The sequence below is a fragment of the Gossypium arboreum genome, chromosome 2 (genome assembly GCF_025698485.1).
Source record: "Gossypium arboreum isolate Shixiya-1 chromosome 2, ASM2569848v2, whole genome shotgun sequence".
In the NCBI taxonomy this organism is placed as follows: Eukaryota; Viridiplantae; Streptophyta; class Magnoliopsida; order Malvales; family Malvaceae; genus Gossypium; species Gossypium arboreum.
Window position 1 is genome coordinate 66,042,320 of NC_069071.1, and position 17,780 is coordinate 66,060,099.

Here is a 17,780-nt window from a genome sequence, read left to right on the forward strand (position 1 = left end):
GCTTTTTCTATTAATTTTATTAAAAATAGGTAAAATTACAAATTTAGTTTCTCAATTTTACAATTTTTGTCAATTTAACTTTTATTTTTATGTTTTAATTATATAAAAAAAACTTAAAATTTATCGGACTTTCTCAAATGTGTCAACAAATTAGAGATGAAAAAAAAAAAAAAAACAAAACTTGCTATTAATCATTTCTACAAGAATTTAAGCTGCAATTCTCATTTAAATATTATAAAAAATCATAAGAAATTTAGTATTAATGAATCTAGTAAATGATATTGTGATGAACCCATTTTTCACTAAATCTAAGTAACTTTGATGTATGTTAAGAGATATAGTATACTTGCAACTGACAAGCTGGCGAAGCACTTGCCTCTCCAGGTCTTGGGGTATTTTATATCTTAGAGATATAATATAGGATTTTGTTTTCTTGCTTGCCTTTACTTTGATTGGCCATGTCTTGTCTTCGTCACTTGGAAACTCAAAATAAATTTTCATGTTTTATGCCAAATAGGTTGTCCATCATCTGAATCAATATTATACACTTACTCCTTTTTTTCCTATCTTTATATTGTTGACACATTTGAGAAATTTTTTGACTAGTCTTTAATCTTTTAAAATTTTAATATCTTTTAAACTTTTTAATATTTATAAGAAAAAGAAGTTGGGGTCATAAAAGTAAAGGTTGAAGAGTTAAATTTGTAATTATACTTAATTTTTAAATAATGTTAACAGTAGCAAAAGGATCAAATTTTGAGTAAATAAAAGTAGGATTAAATCCGCACAAATTGATTATCATTATAATTTAATCAAAAAAAAAAAAAAAAAGGGTAAAACATGTCACAAATTTTTATACTATTCACAAATTTGGTATTTAGTCTTTATACTTTTATTTCTAAGATTTTATTTTATTTTTTTACTTTTTAGATTTTAAATTTAGGTTCAACTATTAATACTATTAAAAATTTTTATTGAATTTATTGTTGTGACATTGAAATTTAAAAAAAAACTCAATAAATAACAATATAATTAAAAAAACTATAATAAACTTGAATTAAACAAAATAATTATAACAATATTAAAAATTAAATCTGAATTTTAAATTTTAAAAATAAAAATAAAAATCCTAAAAATAAAACTACAATAATTAAATTTCCACGTTATGGCATATTTTAACTAAGAATAAAACAGCATAGTTGCATATAGTTTGGAACAGTTGATCCAACGGCTGTTGTATCCAATATTGCTTTTGATCGTGTGGCCATGAAATATCGTAAGTTGCCAATATATATCAAAATATGAAGTTTAATTCTTAACGTACTCTGCGCTTACGCTTGTTCTTGACTTCCACTTTCAGACATCTTCTCCCTCTCTTCGCTTCTGATTTCTACTTTCAGGTAAGTTTTACTCCCTCTTTCGCAGTTTAGAGCTTTACACTTTCTAATTGATTCAACCTCTTTTTTTATTATTATCAATTTCTCTGATTCCTTTCATTTGCTCCTTGATCGAATTTTAAGATTTATGGAAGGGATTGGGCATTCGAGCATGATTTTAGGTTTATTTTCTCCGATACCAAACCAAGTCCTAATGTTTAACCTTTATGTTTTGATTATCAATTTCCTAATCTCTCTTTTGCTTTTACCCCCCTTCTGATCGCTAATCATTTACCTCATCTTATAATCAACAATTCTTGCTAACCGAACAACATTCTAGGGCTTTGGTTTAGGGATCTTCGCTCCCAAGTCACAATCGATGATCTCTAGGGTTTAATAAAAAACGGACCTGTAGGAGAACCAGTTTGGCGTTCCGGATCCATGATACCTGCAATAGTAGTGAAATTGGAAATAAAGTGAGAAAAGATAAATGAAGTCTTTTAGTTATAGTCTGGTTAGTTAATTGGTTTGGTATTTGTTTATGGTGTTAATACTTGGACTTCGGCTTTATGTTGGTTTTGCATTGTTGTATTGGGTAGATGGATTGGCAAGGGCAAAAGCTAGCAGAGCAGATAATGCAGGTGATGCTATTGGTATTTGCAGTGGTTTCATTTGGTGCTGGCTATGTGTTGGGATCATTTCAGATGATGATGCTCGTATATGCCGGTGGTGTGACCCTCACCGCTTTGATTACTATTCCAAATTGGCCTTTCTTCAACCGCCACCCACTCAAGTGGTTGGATCTAAGCGAGGCCGAGAAGCATCCCAAGCCACAAGTAGCTGTGAGTTCAAAGAAGAAATCCACCAAGAAGTAGGGTCATTTTGGTTTCATCTTAGCATCATTAGAAAGTTGCTAGGGGTATGAATTGATGTTTTCTGCTTTCTTTCCATCTAGTCGGCTAGGTTTCTCAAAGTTTTTGAACTATAATAAGCAATTAGTTGAAGAGAACCCCTTTATGCATCTCTTTATCTTCCTTCTTTTGCCTTGATCAATTAGTTGAAGAGAACCTTCATTTGCATTTATTCTCCTTCTCTTTAATCTTGATGCTTCTGAGAGATATTACATCATTGATTTGCTATCAAACGCTGGAAAGCCTCTGTTTAGCTGGCTGCAGAAGAGTGTATACCAAACAAGACTTGACAAATCCCATTAGTGTCAAAGACTTGAGAGGCTAGTGGCAAGTGGGCAGATCAAGTTCACATTCTCTTTCATGGAAAGAAAAAAAAAAGAGTTAGGAACCTTATCATTTACGCCACAAAGTAAGAAGGCAATGAATTTTCTACTGGTTTTCATTCTTTGTTGCGCTTACAATTTGGTCGTTTTCTAAGTCTAGGTTATCGCCATCATTAAGTTCATCTAATATTGTTTTTTTATCTTTTTGCGTGATTGCCTCCTATGTTTCTTTGGTTCCAGTTGAGCTTCAGCTTGCTGGACGCCCATATCTCCCACCGTGTACCTGCAAATGACATTCTAAATTTCAGAAGGAAATGGAAATGTTCACAAGTTAGCCAGTCACAAAACTTAAACAATACATAGGATGAGAAGTTGGGAAAATACCAAAATTGAAGGAAAAGAAGAAAATAAGTTGCGTTCTTAAATTATAAAAGCAAAGTTGTGGTAAAATGGTTGAGTTAATTCTTAGAGATATTTGGTTATGCAAGTTCTGGATGAAAGATACTGGGTTGTCATAAGCATATCAACTTGAAGAATAGAATTTAACATATTCTAGATCTAGGCATTTCTCACTAAACTATCATTTCAGACTGTAGAAACTGCTGCAAGTATGAACAGGATATGAAAAATGATCCCTTATTGCAAGATTTGTAATTAAATTATCTTTTTAGAGAAAGAAAAAGAACATCGGACAATTTCCATGATGAGTTAAAACAAAATTATACACATTTAACATAACTTAGCAACTTTATTAGTTATTACTACAGAAAAGGATTAATACCTCTAATTGAAGCATATAAAGTAGAAGATTGTCAAAATATTAATAAAAAATTAAGACTCCTAGATTTTTACCGGTTTGTCTTGGCTCTTTTTGATTTGTATGTCTATTGATTATATATGGAAGTATGAAAAGACATTTTCTTTTGAGGCAATAACTTTTCAAACTAGAGCCAAATGCATATTAGAAATTGATGCAGTTCACATAGAGAGTGAAATGCAACAAATTGTGTATAATATTACAGCCGACAAGTCGACAACATTAGGAAAAGCTTGTGCAAGAGATTGCCTTGTCACTTTCAACAAATTAGGTTGGCTAGACCTAGGTGTATCAGCAAGATAACCCCCTCCTGATAGTGAAAGCAAAGAAACATGTCGACTGGTATGCTTTCCTCTACCCTTGTTGAAACCTCCCCAACCCTCTGGTTTTCAAACCAGTTATCTTCTTCAAGGGCATCAGAAGAACGATGATTACTTCTCAGAACATTGATAAGGCTTGATTTTGCAACTCCACTTAGATCCACAACTACATTTGTTTGATTCCTCGAGTAAAACGCAAGAGATCAATGCCCTTTTTAGTCTCAATACTGCCAAAAAGTGGTTCATAACCCCAGCATCACAACCTCTGTTTCCATGCAATAAGAGTCTGCACATACATTTCATAGTTCCAATACGTAATTTGCAATGAAATTGAAAGCTACACACAAAACATTGCTTTGAGTAGTAGAGCTAGGGGTGAGTGTTCAATCGAATCGAATCGAATGAAAAAATTTCGAGTTAATCGAGTTGATGAATCATATTTTATCATCCTAATTTGATTTGAAATTTTCTCGAATCGAGTCGAGTGAGATAGAATTCGAATCGAATCGAATCGAATCGAATATATTTGTTCAAGTTAAATTTTAAAAAATAATTTTGGGTCCTTGTTACAACTTGTCAACCATCGTAATAAAATTTGTCCACCGTAATCAATTTTTTTATTATCTTTCATCACCTCATAATTTATTTATTAATCTTTTATATACGGATTAGCTTCTTTACTTGCTTAATTGTTTCAATTATCTTCATATTCTTGTCACTATATATTTTGGAATTAAAAATATATTAAATGTAAAAATGTGATTTTTAATAAAAGTTATTTTAAAGATAAAATGTGAAATTAATAATAATATAAAATTTTAACACGAATATTTTATGGCATCATTAATAATTCAATTTTAATATAAATATTCAATATGACTAAACAATTCAATAATATAAATAATATAAAATGTGAAATTTAATTTAATAATATAAATAGTAGATATAAATAAAATTATTACTATTTATGTTGGATATTTTTTGGATAATTTTAATTTTTTATTTGGGAGTAAAGAGTGAGAAGTAAAAGTTTAGGGGGGAAATAAAAAGTTTTGGAGAGTAAAAGTTTGAGGGAAAGTAAATAGGGGGAGTAAAATTTTGGAGGAAAAATATTAAAAAAAATAAGGGGGACGAGTTTGGGGTAGATGGGAGGTGGGATGGGAAGTAAAAGTTTTGGGGGGAAAGTGGGAGGGAGTAAAAATTTAAGGGGAAAATAAAAAGTTTTAAGAGTTTTGGGGAGTAAAATTTTGATGAAAAGCAAATGAGAAATTAAAATTTTGGTGGGAAATGGATTTTGAGTAGATGGGAGGGTTGGGATAGGAGGGAAGTAAAAGTTTTGGGGGAAAAGTGAGGAGTACAAGTTTTGAGGGAAAAATAAAAAGGTTGAGAGTTTGGGGTAAAAATGTAAAATATTATAGTTTGATATTCGAATTATTCAAGTTATTCGAATTCCAAAACTCAACTCTATTCGAACTCGAAATTAAAAAAAAATTCGAGTTGACTCGAATAATTCGATTCGTTTAACTCAAAATTTGAATTTTTTTCGATTTTTTTAAATCGAATCGAATTTTGCTTATCCCTAAGTAGAGCATCAAGATTTGAACCTCTTCATCAACGAGTTTGGTTTTGTTGAAAGCAAACATAAGTGGTGGACTGGGCTTCAACTAAGGATCATGTAAGCATAAAAGGTGGGTTGTTATGTAACAGTCCGTTTTTCAGTGGTGTCGGGAACAGTAGTTTCGGAGCCATCAAATTCGACGAGTAAGTTCGTAAATATTATTATTTAATATTTACGAGACAAGTGTGATTTCTAAAAAGGTTTTTGATTTGATAATTTATGTTATATAAGTGATTTATTAAGTTCAAGTGGTTTTAGAAAATGAGGTATTGGGCCTTATTTTTAATAAACCGAGCCGTGAATATTTTTATAAATATTTACGGAGTGTCATTAAGATGGTATTAAAGTTTCGTTAATAAATTTAAACATTTCAATAGTTAATTAATTAAAAAGGACCAAATTAAAAAAAAGAACCTTTCCGGGACTCCGTTCCCTTAAATCGAACTTGCAAAAATATTTACGAAGTTAGTTGTATAGTTAATTAGGTTTCGGTTAAGTGAATTTGCTTGAATTAAAAGTAATTTATAAGGACTAAATTGCATATAAGGTGAAAGTTGAATTATAGATTAAAGCAAAATTAAAGGGACTAAAAAGAATTATGCCATTGCCTTTAGTTGAGGCCACATAAGTTGTAATATAATATATATTGTATAAAATATATTTACTTAATTGTAAGTGTATATATATTATATTATTATAATAATAAAATAAATAAGTAATAAAAGAAATAGAAAAAAAAAAAAAGAAAGCCAAAACAAAAAATAGAAAGAAAAAGAAAGAAAAGGGGGAAAGAAGGAGACGAAGGTCTAAGGGCTTCAAAAGTTTTTAAGTTCAATTGGTTAGTTAATTTAGTCCCATTTTTTTGTAATTTTTATGTTTTAAGAATCTTGGTATTAAATGCTACTCGACTCATTTCAAAATTTTAGAAATCATTGAGTTTTTAGGTGTTATTAATGTTTAATAATTTTAGTGTTAGAGACTAAATTGATAGAATTTTAAGCTAGAAACGAAAAATGATTAAATTGTAGAACAAATAGTAAATTTTGTGTAATAGGGACTGAATTGTGAAAAATTCAAAATTTAGGAATTCATGTGAAAATAGAGAGTTGAATTTAGTCTAAAGTGGAATTTGCATGAAAATAAAGAATAAAATTAGTCTAGGTTTAGGGACTAAATTAGAATTTAGACAAATGTTGATTAAAAAGTTGAAATATTCAATATGAAATTTAAATTGTATTGTATTGATAAATTTTAATTGTTTTAATTCCATAGCTAACGTCGTACTAGAACCCTCGACTAAAAAGGGGAGAGATAAAGTCAATGAGGAATAGCTCAGAATTTCTGGTTTGTATTTCTAAAATTTGAATTTAGTTGTTTAATATTATAATTTAATTTAATGTACATGGTAAGTGTTGAGGTGAGAATTATTATATTTTACAATTAAAATGGATTTATTTAGTATGTGATGAATTTATTGAATTTATATTGATTGAATTGGTATATATATATTAAATATATTGATTATTTGAATTGAAATGAATATTGGTTGTATTTAAAAAGTGAAATTAAACCCTATTAACTATATTGAGCTGAGTCGGATATAGATGGCATGGCATAGGACTGGAAGAGTTTAGAGATTTCTTCGACTTCGAGTCGATGAGACACTAGGTGTCAATTTACTATTTCGGATTAATTTGATGAGGCACTAGGTGCCAAGTTATTTCAGTTTAGCCGATGAGACATTGGGTGTCAAATTATTACTTCGAATTATCCGATAAGGCACTGGATGTCAAACTGGTATGTTTTGGTTGGATCCGTGTATCCGTCCGAGTCCGATTTGTGTTAATAAAGTTTTATAATTGATATTGAAATGGTATGGTATGTATCGAAACCTTTTTTTTTGAACAACGGGGATCGACTTTATATTTTGAAAGCAAAACGAAAATTGGGAGTCGCCACCGATCTTTATTAGGTGTGATCGGATCACCTTTGTTTTAATAAAACATTTTAGTTTACTAAAACGACATTTTTGATCTACGAAACTTGAGAGAACGGGTTCGGGAGTCGATTACGTGCGAGGACGGGTTAGCACCCTCGTCACGCCCAAAATTGGTACCTAATCGATTAATTAACGTCTTAAAGTTGAAAGTTGAAAAAAATTTAAAATATGATCTTTATGAATGTTTGGATAACTTGAAGTGGATATTAAGATTCTCTTGTTTCGAAGAAATAAAATATCACATCCAGCACGTAGGACACGACATTTCGAACCTTTGATACCAAAATCATCTCATAATTTCCAAAACTTATGCATTGAAATTTTAAAAGGATATCCAGTCGTTCGGTCAAACGATAAATCGAAACCCAGCACATAGGGCACAATTTCTCGAAATTTCCAAACACGAAATATTGCCTTTTTTTGAAGAAAAAGGCAAACGGGATTTTAAAGGGATGTTTGATTATTTGATAAACAGAAAATCGAAACCCAGCACATTAGGGCACGATTTCCTGAATTCCCAAACACCAACCATCGCTTTTGTTTTAAAGCTTAGAAAACGCAGACGAAATTTAAAAGGAAAATCTGATTATTTAGACAAATAAAAGATCGAAGCCCAACACATTAGGGCACGATCCCTCGAATTTCTAAACATCAAACATCGCCTTTGTTTTATAAAGTCGACCCAAAATATATTAATTTGACTTGAAATGAAATGGAATCATGAATTTCGAATCAATAAGTTGAAAATTGCAATGCGACGATTATGAATGAAAGGCGAAATTACAAACATGGAACAATATACATGGATAACATATTACAAATTATTGAGAAATACAAACATGAAAACCAAAACACGCCCAATGATAATAATCTTACCACATACACTATTTAACGTTTCTAAATAATGATTAAATAAAAATCTATTTAAAAAAACTTTTAAAAGGTAATAAGCAATGTTAAAACAAATAAACTTGAAATCGACAATGTAAAACAAACAATTTAAAAGTAATTAAATTATATGTATATAATCAAATAATATATGCAAAAATTTGCAATAAATCATAAAATAAATAAAATAAAAATAAATAATACATAAAATATAAAGTTTAACATATAAATGAACTTCAAAACAAGTATCATACAAAGAAATTTTAAAATTAGTGCTACACAAACAATTTAAAACCAAAATTTATACATCAAAATACAATATAAATTATGCACATAAAAATTAAAATGTATGCTCATATAAGAGTTTTAAAACAAATTCGTACATATAAAAAAATTAACATAAATTATATAAATACAGCTATATAAAAATCTATGAAAGAATATATATGAATAACAATTTATATAGTATAAGATCAATGATTACATAACATAATTGAAATAAGGCTTATCAACCATTAATATATAAAGTGAAGCACTTAATATAAATAATACATATATAAAATAATAATAGATGAGAATATTTAAAAAAATAAAAAATATATGTGCAAAGTGAAATAGGATCTTAAAAAGAAATATTATATATAAATAAATTTAAAAGTAAATATAAATATAAATATATGTTCAAGAATAAATCGAATAATGATTCCAACAATATATATTAAAACAAATAATAAATTTATAAAGAATTAATTAAAATGAATAAAAAAACAAACTTAAAAAGGAGTCGATTGAAATAAAAATAAAGTGAAAAAGATAATTTACAAGCAAATAAAACTACAAAACATCATTAAGGACCATAATACAATGCGCGCAAACATACGGGGATTAAAACCATAAATATTCCAAAATGTGAAACGCAACGTTTAGGCGCGGATCAAGTTGAGTTTAGGCGCAAAGTGTAGGGATAATTTAAAAAAAATATAAACAAGGCCCAATTGAATGTCGGCGCAAAAGGGAGGGACCGATTATGGAAATATACCTTTACCGTAAAAACGCGTGGATCCTGAAGGAGATGGATCAGGTCACGGGTCAGAGGCCAAAACGACGTCGTTTTGGCCTCTGAGTCTAAACCTCAAAACGGCGCCGTATGTATGAGCTATATAAGTCAAAATTTTTGCTCCAAAATTAATTTAACCCATCATTTTAAAAAAAAAACTTCACAAAATTCTCTCAAAATCTCAGACCCAGATGCAAGTCCCTTTTTTTATCCCTCTTACCCTAAAAAAGGGGGAATAAAGACTCGACCCACACCTCTTCGACCTCTCGTGCGCCTACTTCGAGGTGTGAACGGAAACCCGAGGGGTTTCCGAAGTCTTCACGACAGAGGGAACCTTTGATGATGACGATGCACAAAGGGGGCGGGTGAGTTTTCCTTCTTATTCTCTTTATTCTTTTGTTTTTTTTAAATCGATTTGAAAATGGAAAATAGATAAATAAATAAAAAGAAATCGAAAAGAAAAAAAAAGGGAGAAATCGAGATTCAAAATCAACCTCTTTTTTGATTTTTTGCTTTTTGATTGCTTAATAGTCCGTGAAATACAATGTTTTTTGTATTAAAAAATCCCCCCTTTTACATTCTTGGTCTCGGGCTTTTATAGCCGAGAACATACATTGTTTATTATTTCCATACTATTCCTTTTGTTGTTTCTTGCTCTGTTGTCTGTCGTGTTTCTTCTTTTGTTCTTTTTACAGGCGCACAAAGGGGTCAATGGAGGCGGATATTCTGGCTTTTTGTCGTTTTGGCAAGAGGAGGGCAGGCTTCGGGCGCTGAACGTGCTGGTGAGGCACGTGGGGAGCGGCGCAAGGCTACTAGGGTTCTTGACCCTTTTTTTTTTTGCTAAAAATGTTCAGCTTTAGGCTATTTTGGGCTTGTCCTAGTTTTGGGTCAAATTGTAAAATTTTGGGCTTGTATAGACTGTTAAAAACTTGGACTTTATTTGGTTTTATTTCTTAATAATGGACCGGGCAAATTTGGGCCCGTACAGCTGCCCCTCTTTGCTCATTGTCGTGTAACGGGAATGAAGCAAAGACTATAAAAGGGCCAATTTTGCCTGGACCTGCTGAGTCTCAACTTCTCTTGGCGCCTCTTTTCTTCAAATAGCTTCATTCCAATCTACTGCATCCTCAGAGGTATAGGAACTGTTGCTTTGATCTACTCCACTGCAATTACTCGTAGCTTTAACCTGTTAGAGGTTCGTAGCTTTAAATTATAGCTTGATCTGCTCTATTGCAACTACAAGGAGATAAGATATGCTTTCTTCAGTCTGCTCCACTACAATTTCAGGGAAATAAGACTTGTAACTTCAACTTGCCCCACTGCAACTTCAGAGGGATAATGTTTGTGGCTTCAATCTGCTCTACTACAACTTCTGGAAGATAATATTCACCATCTTTGATCTGCTCCACTGCAACTTTAGGGAGATAGGACTCGTAATTTCAACCTGCCCCACTGCAACTTCAAGGAGATAAGGTTTATAGCTTTAACTCTACTCTATTGCAATTTCAAAGAGATAAGATTTGCTATCTTTGATCCGCTCTACTACAACTTCAGGGAGGTAGGATTGGTATATTCAGTCTACTCCAATGCCATTTCAGGGAGAAGAGATTTGTAGCCTCGATCTACTCTACTGGAACTTCAAGGAGATACGAATTGTGGCTTCGAGCCGCTCCAATGCCATTTCAGGGAGAAGAGATTTGTAGCTTCGATCTTCTTCACTGGAACTTCAAGGAGATACAAACTATGGTTTCGAGCCGCTCCAATGCCATTTCAGGGAGAAGAGATTTGTAGCTTCGATCTACTCCGCTGAAACTTCAATGAGATAAGAATTGTTGATTTCAACTTGCTCCACTACTGCTTAGGGAGATAGGATAGTGGCTTCGATCTACAATCTTCAGCCTACTCCACTACTGCTTAGGGAGATAGGATGGTCCATCCTCAATCTGCTTCCTTGCTACTTTAGGAAGATAAGACTTCACTCTTCAACCTACTCTCTTGCTACCTCAGAGAGATAAGGTTGTGAATTCACCGATGTTACTACGATGTTCTCTAGAGACATGATCTGTAGAATCGGTTTCATGTATCTGTGCTTATGCCAAATAATTAAGATGTTATGATCGAAATGAATCAAATGCTCCTAACTAGATGTGATGCTTATGTCAAATAATTAGGATGCTATGATCGAAATGAATCAAATGCTCCTAACTAGATGTGTTATGAATGATATATGAATGCAGAAATGAAAATGATCCTTTTTTTTTAAAAAAAAAGGCTTAATATATCATTGCTCATTGTTCATCAGAGCCTTATTATTGATGTATTATGCTGCCATCTTGTTCAACTGGCATTCTTGACAGAAAACCCAAAGAAACAATCACAACCCTCTCAGCAAGCTTGGCCCACTGTAATTTCAGAGTCCTTTTTGCTATATCTTCTGGGGCATAGAGTGTGTACCTTCTACTGCAACTTCAGAGGAATAAGGTTCACTATTTATTCTGCTGTAACTTGAATGTATAGGATTTGTATAATTTTCAATCAATTTGATCTGTTGCATCATTCCCTGGGTGTAATGACTAGATGTATATGCTTGATATTTGCATGAATACAGAGTATCATTTTTCATTTCCCGATAGTGACCCTTTTTACACTTGGGTTGACATTGCTCATTATTCATCGAGGTTGCGTCACCGACACAATATCTTGTTTTTTCGTGCAACTAAAATCTTTTAACAAAGAATCTGGAGAGATAGCCACAATTTTAGACTCCTCTTTTTCAAATATTTCCAACACTTAGGCTTGATGAGTTCTAAATAATGGTCCTGTTTCAGGTTCCTATACTGTTTAGAAGCTTCAGAGTAATATGCAAAACTTTTTTTGTGAAAGTATTATTGGTCCACTAATCGTTATTTCAATGCAAAATGCTTAAAAAAGATCATAACAATGGACCGGAAGGAAATTGATTGGGAGCATAGCTCGAGATGAATAAATTAATCAAAGATTGCAAATGCAATAAGAATGAAATTAACTCAAAATGAATAAGTTAATCAAAGATAGCAATGCAATAAGAAGGAAATTTATTGGGACATATCTTGAAAAGAATAAGGTAATCAAAGATAACAAATTCAAAATGGGTAAAATGGAAGCTAGGTGCCCCAGATATCACAGTTTAAGCTTCTCTGTACTAGCTTCTTGAAGACTATTTTGAGCTCAATCTGTGTTTAGGGGATTCGGAGTACTTTGTTAATGCCTCAAGACGTAGCATACTTCTTCATTATTAATTCAGGCATAGCAAGACTACTGTATGCCCTACTTTGATCCAAATTTGAGCTGCCCTTTTCGGGTTTTCAATTCAAATTCCCTTTAGTCTCAAGACGCCATTTGCGGGTTTTCACCATGGCCTTTCCTTTTTTTTTTCAAGGCGCCCTTTGCGAGTTTTCACCTTGGCCTCTTTCTATTTGGGTAGAATACTCCTTGACTGGATTTGAATTCATCGATATGAGCAAATCTTTGCCATCCATTTCGGTTAACATCAATGCCCCTCCAGAATATGCCTTATTTACTACATAAGGTCCTTCCCAGTTTGGCATCCACTTTTCTCTAAAGTCCTTTTGTATAGGAAGGATCTTCTTCAATATCAAGTTCCTCTCGTGGAATTCTCTAGAATGAACCTCTTAATCGTAAGCTCACATCGCTCATTGGACCATGATAGATGGCTTTTAACCTCCTTTCTTCAAATTCAACTGATCATATTAGGATTAGATCCGTTTTTCCTTATCTAACTTCAGCTCTGATAAGACTCAAAGACAAGGAATCTCTTCTTCAAAACTATTTTTATCCCATAAACTAATGAAATATGCTGCCCTGGCGAAGGTCTTGGCCAACGTTCGATGAGCATAGAGAGTACATGGTGACTTCTCATGCCAATATTTACAAGTCTTGGTCATCTTCCTCATGATCTCTAGTTTTGGTTTTTTTTTTTGCCTTTGCCTTTGCCTTTGCCGCACTGTAATATAGCGCCTAATCTTTGAACAGACCACAAACTTTTGACATTGTGCAGTTGTGTTAGACATGATCTTTTCTAGCATTCTTTGTTGGCACCTTTTTTTTCTCCTTTTTTTTTTGGAATTTGATGACTGTCGACTTAGTGACATTAGCATATGAAACAACTTTTACCTTTTTCGCAAAGTAATCGATGACCCCTAAAGATAAATTGATATCAATTAGAAGCTTTTGACGAGATCAGCCCCATAATATCCATGCCCCACATATAGAAAATTTGTGAAGAAATTGAGGTGGCATAAAAGTCTTGTCTTCCTCCGTTTGACATTCATGCCTTGACTGAGACAATCCCCTTTCATGGTGGATCAGCAGTGCTCGAATCCTCATGATTAGTCTGGCTGACGTAAGACCATAAGCATGTGTCCTTCTGACGCTCGTATGGACCCCTTTTGGCATCCATAGGCCTTAGCAGCCCAGGCATATCTTGATGCGATCATGTGAAAACATCTTTGAATTCTTGGAACGAATCAATAATGTCTCGCTTTATCTTTCTGATGATGCAGACTCCGATGTTTGCCTCTTTCTCTTGTCCTAGGCTTATTGTCCACTGAATTTTGTAAGATAGGATCTGTTTTCATCTTACTCTACCATCATTAACAAATCAGGAGGTATGTTACAATCTCTGTCATCTTCCAAGTCCTGAGATCCCTCAAGACATATCTCGCTCAAAAGGAGATTTTGGGTCAATAGCAACATCGCTTATGTCGTTGATATCTGGGGACCTATTGAAGGCATATGCCAAAGAATAAATGATTCTAAGGATGATTATTTGTATGGTATGATCATGAATGAAGAATAAATGAATTTTCCAGAGAAAGTCCAAAGAACAAAAGAATCTAAGAACAAATATTTGCACAGTATGAAATGGAAAAACAAATAAAAGAATATTTGTTCAAAAAGATGCATTTTATTGAAATAAAGATTTTGGGCACAAGCCTATTTCACAAAAGGATTCTTATTGCTTTTAGGCTTAAAGCAACAAGCGTGTTTTGAATATTACTCTAGATTAGCTCTAAAATAAAGGGATCTCTTCCACAGTCCCATTGTTCAAAACACTCCTAAGTATGCAAGGGTTTGGAAACTTTTATTCCCCGGTTCCCTCTTCAGATATGTCATTCAGATTCTCCAATATTCGTTCCAGGCTTTTGACTTGTTCAAGGTATCGCAGCTCTTTTGCCCTCACTTTCAAATATCACATTTACTGCATTGTCAGAGCGATTAGGTTTTGAGGAATCATCGAATTTCACAATTCCCATTTCAATGAACCTTTCGACCGACTTTTTAAATGTAGTGTAGTTTTCGATTGAGTGTCCCGTTATTCCCGCGTGGTACTCGCATTGAGCATTCTCATTATACCAATTTGGGAACGGAGGTTGCACAGGTTTTGATTAGAACAGAGACAAAACATGCACATCAAAGAGATTTTGATACAACTCCTTATATGACATTGGGATGGGTGTAAGCCGGAGCCTTTCTGTATTCGGCCTCGAGTTAGATTCCTGCCTTGAAGAGCCTTGATAGCTAGTGGTTGCAATCCTCGGCTGGCCTACATTGACCAATTTAGAAGGCATGCTCATGATGTTCACTTCACTTTCGCTGTTTCTCGGGGTTGACCTTTTAGCGCTTTCTCCCACATCTATCTTCTCACTCCTGATTGCATTTTTAATCATCTCGCCGGACATTACTATATCTGAGAAGCTCATGGTAGCGTTTCCCAATATATGGGTAATGAACGGGGCTTTCAAAGTATTAACGAAAAGCATCATAGTTTCTTTCTCCAAAAGAGGTGGCTGGACTTGTGTCGTTACCTCTCTCCATCTTTGGGCATATTGCCTGAAGTTCTCATTTTGCCTCTTTTCCATATTCTGCAGTGTAATTCTATCGGGCGCCATGTCTGTCACGTGGCCATATTGCTTCATGAAAGCCTGTGCCAAGTCTTTCCATGAATGAATTTTGGCACGGCTTAGTTGGCTGTACCATTTTGCAGCTGACCCAATCAGACTATCTTGGAAGCAATGAATTAACAGTTGATTGTTATCAACGTAACCTGTCATTCTTCGGAAAAACATCATGATGTGAGCTTCAAGACAACTAGTCCCATTATACTTTTCAAATTCTGGAGTCTTGAATTTCGGCGGGAGTACTAAACCTGGAACCAAACTGTGATCTTTGGCATCAACCGCGCAATGGTAATCAGTATTCTCCATTGTTCTAAGTTTTTCCTCCAACCACTTGTATAGATCTTCGAGTTGTTTCGGCAGTTTAACCTTTACTTTTTCTATTTCTTCCATTCTGTCTAGATTCGGAACTACATGATTGGTTGGACTGTTCCTTGGATTGAAAACTGAGCCCGTCAGGTAGTTTACGGGTGCTGAGGTACCGGTCTGATGTTGGGATCTGATAGCAGTAGGTGCACCTTGTGGACATGTCTGATCATTTTTTGGGGTGAAACCCGGAGGGTACAGAGGCTCCTCATTGTCCTCCCCAGCATTGATCATGGAGTTTTTTCCTTTTTCTAGCCCTTTAGTCAATAATTGGGACAACTGATTCATCATATTCTTTTGGGACTCTAGCATTTGGTCCCTCATATCTTGCTGGATCCTTGCCAGTTGGTTTTGTATTTGGATTTGTAACTGGTCTTGCATATCTCTTTGAAGTCGTTCAAGTCTTTTCAATCTTTGATCCATATCTTTTATCTTTTCCATGTACTGTAAAGATGCTTAGTCGTTTGACCCTTTGTCGGTTCCTAGGTTAACTGAAATAATTTTACCTAATTAGGGTCTTTTTGTGAAAATCCAATGCAAATGATGCAATGCAATGCAAATGCATGAAAGGAATGCAAAAGAAAGAAAGACGTTGATTCTGAATACAATTCCATTAAAACAATTTTTCTAGAAAACAAATTACTTTACATAAAACGGATTACATATGCGGCCTTTCTCTCATATTCCAAGCAAAGACACCTGAATTCTCTAAAAAAATGTCCCTATTAACTCCTTTTTGCTTGATTCAGGTCGCTACTCATGGATCATTTATCCTCGCGATACTCGTCAGCTTCTTTAAGAAAGTCGAGACATGACGGCTCTCGAATAATCTTTGTCAGCTTGAATCCTTGGGCAATGAAACAAAGTTTTGTATTACTCTATTAAATATGCAGCCTTGCCCTCATATTCCAGGAAAAGACACATATCTCCTCTTAATATCCAAATGTTATGGTCGAGTTTTGCGAATTTTCCAAAAGATGTCTCTATTATTTCCTTTCTGCTCGATCTGGACTGCGGCTCATTGGTCACTTATCCCCGCGATACTCGTTAGCTTCTTTAAGACATGACGGCTCTCGATTAATCTTTGTTAGCTTGAATCCTCAGGCGATGAAGCAAAGTCGTGTATTCCTTCATGAACTATCAGCCTTCTCTTGTTGTTTACTCGGACCATATTCAAACAACCGTCTTATAATCCACTTTATCAAGAAATCTATTTTCTCATGACAAGCTCTTCTAATTAGCAATCGAATATGAATCAAAACCTTCTTTGTATGATGATGTAATGCAATGTAATCATAGAAAAAACAAAACAAAATACGTTAGTATAGAAGAAATAAACAACAAAATAGAACACTTATCTGGGTGACCACTAGGGTTTAGCATGGCTCTACCTAGGGTAGGCTCCTAAGTCTCTCTATATGTGGTTCGGTTCTAGAGTAAGGGTACCTGAACCAGCAGATTTCTCGATCCTCACCCAATATAGGCTCGTATGGACCGAGTTCAGTTTAGGGGAATACATTTCCCTATGGCTGCATGGAGATGAAAATCTCACGAAGACATAGGTACAGATGTATCCCGAAAGCGATCCACTATCCTACACGTAGGTGAAAACCTCACGAAGGTGGTTTCTCACTCCCACTTAATAGGGTGTAACCGTGTGGTCATGCAATGCAATGTGAAGGGATATACAAAAAGCTCGAAATAAATAAAGAAAATATGAATAAAATGATGAAGATCGTAACACAAAATGGATGAAATGCAATGAAAGGATCGTATATTAAAACCAAATTTTTAATTTTCGACAAAAAGACAAAAATTAACCAACTTGTGGCTTGACTCACTTATTTGGTTCCCCAGTGGAGTCGCCAAGCTGTCAAAACCTTTTTTTAAAAAAAAAGGGACCGACTTTATATTTTGAAAAGAAAACGAAAATTGGGAGTCACCACCGATCTTTATTAGGTGTGATCAGATCACCTTTGTTTTAATAAAACATTTTAGTTTACTAAAACGACATTTTTGGTCTACGAAACTTGAGAGAACTGGTTCGGGAGTCGGTTACGTGCGAGGAAGGGTTAGCACCCTCGTCACGCCCAAAATTGGTACCTAATCGATTAATTAACGTCTTAAAGTCAAAAGTTGAAAAGATTT

At 33.8% G+C, this 17,780-nt stretch overlaps 1 protein-coding gene and 1 pseudogene across 1 annotated transcript; one reads left to right on the top strand and one right to left on the bottom strand.

Moving 5' to 3' along the window:
* The first annotated feature begins 1,254 nt into the window (after nucleotides 1-1,254).
* LOC108464194 (signal peptidase complex subunit 1-like) lies at nucleotides 1,255-2,397 on the top strand. Its single transcript, XM_017764351.2, has 2 exons — nucleotides 1,255-1,400; nucleotides 1,976-2,397. Exon 2 carries the CDS (start codon nucleotides 1,976-1,978, stop codon nucleotides 2,249-2,251), a length of 276 nt encoding a protein of 91 aa, XP_017619840.1. The 5' UTR covers nucleotides 1,255-1,400; the 3' UTR covers nucleotides 2,252-2,397.
* A 1,191-nt stretch (nucleotides 2,398-3,588) lies between these two features.
* LOC108466201 (small ribosomal subunit biogenesis GTPase RsgA 1, mitochondrial-like) overlaps nucleotides 3,589-17,780 on the bottom strand; it is a 62,886-nt pseudogene continuing 48,694 nt past the window's right edge.